The 6,786-nt window shown below is 31.8% G+C and overlaps 1 protein-coding gene across 1 annotated transcript in view; it reads right to left on the bottom strand.

Moving 5' to 3' along the window:
- The window catches only part of LOC107637821 (protein SULFUR DEFICIENCY-INDUCED 1), a gene marked incomplete at its 5' end in the record, with an annotated part of 3,769 nt that extends 785 nt beyond the window's left edge, over positions 1-2,984 (bottom strand). The window contains 3 exon segments of the mRNA XM_016341116.2: positions 1,285-1,440; positions 2,015-2,227; positions 2,925-2,984. Of these exon segments, the coding sequence (XP_016196602.1) occupies positions 1,285-1,440; positions 2,015-2,227; positions 2,925-2,984 (429 nt within the window).

The raw sequence follows: 6,786 nt of genomic DNA on the forward strand, positions 1-6,786 counted from the left end.
GATGGTTACTTGTATTCTTTTTATAGAAAAAAATAAAAAATAAAATTAATAAAAAACAAATAATTTTTTTTCAAATATTAAAAAAAAGTTACCAAACATTAAAAAAAAAACCCTTTTAAAAAACTCAAACCAGCTCCTCTCCTCTCCAATACTAAACCAAACATACCCTAAATTTAAATTCTTTTGCACCCATACCAAACCCAATAGTACTTTGCAATGGACTGAATTTAAAGTTTAAATTACTTAAATCAAATCACACATGCAGTCGTGCGTAAATCATAAACCTATATAGTAGCAGTGCAAAATATATTATAGAAAAATATTTTCTGCACCATCTTAAGCTGTATGTTTTTTGTTTTTTGTATTAAAGTAATTTATAGAAAATAAAAAATATATTTCTTACATAATAAGAAGATATGGGGTTTTTTTATTTTAAATTATTTAAATAAAATATTTATAAAAATATGTAATTTATAGCGTATAAAAATTAAATAATTTTATTTTTAAATCATATATATTATATTTTATTTTATTAATATAAGAATAAAAGATAAATAAATATTAGTTGAAAGAAAAAAATATCTATTATAAACTGCATATATCCCAAATATGGCTCCCTCAAGTACAATACATCGGGTTTATGCACAAAATTTTAAACTGTATGTATCCTAGATACAGAGTATAATTGTGTTTTTTTATGATTTTGATGACTCTATACTTGGAATGATTATACATTTCTGTAAATATTATATTTAAATAATTTAAATTAAAAAAAGAAAAAAAAGACAAATCGATCTCTGATTTTTTGGTTTACGGACATTTAAGTCTCTGAAAATTTAAAAATACATTTAAGTCTCGGACTTCTTTAAAATCTGAACATATCGATCCTTGAGTTTAATTTGTCCAATTTTAAAAATTCTCTCACGGGTGCATTCGTATCAATCAAGTCAGATTTTTCTATTGAATTGAGAGACCCAAATGAACGTAAGGGATCGATAAGTCCAGATTTTGAAAAGGTCAAGGACTTAAATGTATTTTCAAATTCTCAATGACCTATTTATTTTTTTTCTAAATAAAATCCAAAGATATATACTTAGTGATATACCAAAGAGTAGTACAAATATAATTTCTATATTTATAATGAAGTTTTCTTAAGGTTTACAACGTCATTTGTGATTAAGTGCAAAATTTTGTGTTGCACCAAACTATGAACCATGAATGTTGCAATTTGCAAATAATTCTTTTCTTTCAAAAGGATGCTTAAGTTAAATAAGATTAAGTTACCAGTAGTCTTGAAGTTTCCTGCTTAATTGAAACTTGGAACTTCTTGCCATGAGAACGTGCTGTCTTTGTGAGTTTTCCATTGAAGGCCTCGCCTTGGTAGATCAACTTCAGCTTTTGCTTCAGCAATTCTATTTGCTCATCTAGTTTTCCACATTTCTACCATCAGGAAAACAAAAATTAAATTAATATAGAGACAATTTAAAGACTCAGTAATAAGTAATGACCATTAACTGAATGCTAATTAACAGGACATTCAACAAACTGTTTAAAAGATTTACAGAAACAGAAATATTAGAGGTCAATACTTTTTATAAATATTAATCAATATTTTGAACTAATGCTTTATTTTTTTATACTATTAAAATTTGGATCTGGGATTTAGCATTTAAAATTTAGTATAAAAACATCTTTGTTGTCAAGTGTTGATAAAAAAAATAAATTTTGTTAGTAACATAATATTACTCTAAAGTTTTTAAAGTTTTTATGCATTAAAAATATTAAACGATTTATTGAATAAATAATTTTTTAATCTCTCATCCGGCCATTCATAATTCATATCATTTATTAGAATTTAATTTTAATACACTATTTTATAATAATTATTTTTTATATTGATCACATAAATAGATGTCGAAAACAATAAATGTAATGTAACAGTGCATGATAATTAAACTCTTGTTGATTATTCATTAGCTAATTCGGAAAGATGTTCGGAGAAATTCGGATGTACCTTGTACAGATCTATTAGTACATTATCAAGAGATTCTTGAGATTGTTTGGGGCAGAGGCTTCTAAATGAGCAAATGGCTTCAATTGCTTCTTCGGATCTGTCTAACTGTTTCATCACCACCGCCATATCTTTCAAAGCACTGTCCACTTTATCCCCTGAATTTATTGCTTTCCAAAATAATACAATTGCAGCTTCAGGGTCCTTATCTACCAGCTGGATATACGATGTATAATTCAGATTAGTATATTTTAGTAAATTGGAACTTTTATTAATCCGAGACTTCAGTCACGCTAGTGTAGCTTCTCTTGTTGGGTCAAATCAATAGCAAACTCAAGCAAAAATTCTGAATTAAAACCATGGACGACGCATTAGATAAGAAAACGAAAAAGAGAGGAGAAGAAAAACCACATTCGGATTATACTTGAGATGCATCACCAGCTTAAGATATGCAGCAGTTTAATTAAGCTATGAATCATTATCTTATTTTCTTTTTCTTTCTTATTCAAAATAATTTTAAAAAAGGAAAAAAAAATAAAAGGTCAGTTGTACATAAATTCAATCGCAATGACTTCGCTTGTAAAAATGTTTCATTTACCACCTATATTAATTAATAGGTAGAATACTCTATCTTTTTAAACTATACGAGTAAGATTGTGAAGCCAGTCTTTAATCCAATTTTTGGTGACTCATGGCCAGTGGAAGCTGTTATTTTAGTGTTCATGAACTGGCTTCACTAATTCTATAGAATTTATTCTTATTGAATCAAACAGTAATGAAGTGGCATCATAAATAAAATACCTCTCATCATCATAAAAATAGTGCAACGTACAGCTGAATAACTCAACAACACAAAACTAAGTAGTAACAAGAAAATAAAAAAGTGAAAATCATTGTGTAGTACTATTATTACCTGAGCATGCTTGGCTCTAACATAAGGTCCATCCCCAAAAGGAACCTTGTGAAGCACATGTTGGATGCTTTCGTTCTACTTTTTTCTTTTTTTCCGGGTTGAGCTTTACAAGAGCCAAACACGCTTTCAAGTTTCAACAAACAAGAAAAAGGAAGGTTTACTAGTAGAAAAGAGAGGCAGAGAGAGAGGGGATGACAAGAACAAAGAGAAATGACGAATTTGGTTGGTTTTGCGTCCATATTCATTTGGCCTTGGCGGTTCCTCGCTACAGAGACAATCAACGACTGTGACTTTGAGTATTGACACGTGTCGTTTTATGATTTCATCTTAGAAAAGCACGATGCAACTTGAGGTATAATGCCACTGAATCATGCTAGATATTAGGTGCATATTTCGTTAAGGAGAAATTGCCCTTTACACTTTAATATTTAAGAAGCAAATTAATATTCACTATTTTGTATAGTGATAGGATTCAATTTATTGACTAAAAAAATATATGGTGAATTTTATTTTTTTTTTCAAAATAAAGAATAAATTACTCTTCGTGATATGTCAAACAATTACTTGATAAAATAGGACGATTTATCGCAGTTAATGTTAACTCTTAATTTAATCTAAGTTATGATAATATAACTAGCTAATTAACTAAGGTATAAACTTTTTTGTAATTTATAAAAATTACTAGAAAAATTACATTTTGTAATTTTAACCACACAATAAAAAAAAAATCTGGTGCCTCTTTGAGGTTGAAAACCAGTAGAGATTTCGTTTATGTCATTCTATTTTAAAATAAAAAAAATATATTATTGCATTTTCTGTATCAGATGATTTATCGTTCAATATTATTAATTAATTTTTCATTTGTTCATATTCATCAATCACTCTTCATACTCACTTCTTTACCAAGCATTTAACATCTTATCACCTTGAGCCTTATCTCTAGCCGTAAAGCGAAGGATAACAAAAGTGCCACGATAATTCTAGAACTCATACAATAATATATATAGAAAGAAGTAATAATACTAGAAGTCCGATCTAAGGAACTGGAGTTCAAAGATAGTTAAACAGAAGAAACAAATCGCGAAGCGTTCACATACGATAACTAAAACGTATAGGCACAACATGAACAGAACATGATAATATACACAACCTTGCATAGAGCTCCAATATACAAGGTAGTGGCTAATAGTTAAACAAGTTATATGTATACATTATCAAAAAGAGAAACTAGCCTCAACTTGCGGGGTTTAGGCCGATTAGTAAAAAATACAACAGAATTTTTATAAAAGTTTTACTTCATATCTCTCAAAATTTAAAGCAAAAGCCTCTAACAGCCTGTTTGGACACCTTTAAATGATGGAATTAGAATTTAATTCCATCAAGAAATGAATTCATAAAGAAATGGAATTCAATTCCATAGTTTAGAACAACTAACTCATTTAATGAGATAGAACTGAATTTTATTGTTTGGAATGACTTGTTGATGAATTACATTATTTCTCTAAGACATTTTTACCCCTCAATAAATATTAAGTATAATTTTATTTATCAATTAAATTAGATAATATAATTATTTTTATAAAAATATTTTCAATTTATAACCTTTAGGCTTTAACAGTCATGAAAGAAAAATTTATAATCTTAAGTTCTTAACACATACTTTTGTGAGCTAAATCCAAAAATAAATTGGGGGTAAATGTAATATAAAAGAATTTAGAAAAAGGACCTACAATTTTGAGTATTTACAATTGTAGCGCAGCGTTGTTGGCACACGGGATCTTTCTTCCGCTCGTTCATTTTTTCATTGCTTTGTGTTTGTGCTGCGTTTCTCTCTATCTCTCTCTCTAGGGCATTGGAGTATTGAGAGTGCGTCAAGATGAATATCTTCAGGCTCGCCGGTGATATGACCCATCTTCTCAGCATTCTGGTCCTCCTCCTCAAGATCTACGCCACCAAATATTCTCAGGTCTCTCCCTCTCTTCATTTCACTCGCATTCCTTCCTCAAACCGATAAAATACTAATTTTTGAGTTAGGCCATTTCGATTCTACTGATCTACTGATCTGAATTGGGGGCGGTTACGGTTTGTTTCAGGAATTTCTCGGAAGACACCGGAGTTATATGCGATAGTGTTCCTGGCGAGGTATCTAGATCTGTTCACGGAGTTCATATCGTTGTACAACATGGTGATGAAGAAAGTGAAGGGATTATGGAATATTATAATTTGGACAGGGGTATTTTTGATATTGCACAGTTTAAGTGAGATTTAGGTGAGAATTGATTTTGAAATCAGACCAAAGTAGGTCTGATTTGTAAATGGGGGTAAAATAAGGATTGGAATTCTCACCGAAATTCAACTTCATGTTTTTCTTTTCTATTCCAAAGCAAGGAATAGAATTCAATTCATCTATGATTTCAAATCAGATGCATTCCAAACAGGCTGTAAGGTAACAAAATACAATACAAAATGAGAGAACTAATAATAGTGTCTAGCACACTATCATGCACATCCCAGGGATATAGTGCCCTGCACACTCTTGCGGCAGAGAAGGTTATGTGAGCGGGATACTAGCTCAGCTCTCACTTCTAAAAGTAAGCAGGATTAACCACCGTCCTTACGCCAACGCCACAACCTTGACAAGCGAGATTCACAACTGTCCTTGCCTGAGGCACTGGGATTCACCGCAACCTCGACAACAATGTATCATCATAATTTATCATTCAGAGATCGCTTTCCATATCCAACAAGTCCACCATTCCTTTCCGAGTTCCAAACTCATCGTAACCATCATCAGTTCTCCATTTCTCAAATTCGCCATCAATCTAACACTCCATCAATTCACATGAGTAATCTATCCACATTACATCCCAAGCCTAAGTCACCGTCTTCTAAACTCATAATAGAAAAATATCTAATTTAAGTCACCTAATCCATCGTCACTAGTCTCAAAACCCAATTATTAGCTAAGAGTCCTAAATAGACATTAAAAAAGTTTAGAAAACTAGAGAAACCATTAAAATATCAGAAAATAAGTTTTCAACAAAACAAAGGTCATGCGTACGCATGCCCCATCTCGCGTATGCATGGGTGTCAAATTGCCCAAGTCGCGTACGCATGCATCTCCCGTGTATGCAAGCATCCAAAATAGGAAAAGGTTGCCGCATCGCGTGTTATAAGTTGCATATGCGAGAGTGTTTGGCAGCGGCCAATCCTCGCATCGTGTGCACGATCCACGTACGCAGGCCTTAAAAACCTTTGAAGAAGTTAAATGCTGCAAAATTCAGATTTTTGTACCAAACTTCAAATGCCATAACTCTTTCGTTTTAAATCATTTTTGAACCGTTCTTCGAACAACTAATGTAACACCCTAACTTTTAGCTCCTCATGATCGTACTAAAAGTTCAGGTGTTACCTACCTCTAAACCTTTTTATCTTATACTATCTTCATTTAATATTGAACTTTTGCAAACACGAATCAAAAATTTGTTTCAGAAAGCGAAGAGTCCATACCTTAGACCATTTAATCGGGGAAGGTTTTTGGTGACAACACCTGGAGATATCAGAAGTGAGAATGCTGACATGAGTAACGAGAAATCCAGTGATAACACAATCACCTGCCAGTGGAAGCTCGTGTCGTGAGATGTTTGGTCAAGTCCTATAACGAGCGAAACCATGGAACAGAGGAAGATAGTTATAGGTATTCGGACAGATAACAAAGAGTTAGGCGGGACCACTCACCGGAAGACTAAGAGGAGGATGCCGAAAGAAAAAATGCCTCATTTCCAATACTGATCGTGAAACACCATGAGCAGCTGGATGTTGAGGTCCGAAATTCGAAGTGAAATTTTGGAATTGCCCGTTT

This window comes from Arachis ipaensis, chromosome B04, assembly GCF_000816755.2.
Source record: "Arachis ipaensis cultivar K30076 chromosome B04, Araip1.1, whole genome shotgun sequence".
NCBI classification, from domain to species: Eukaryota; Viridiplantae; Streptophyta; class Magnoliopsida; order Fabales; family Fabaceae; genus Arachis; species Arachis ipaensis.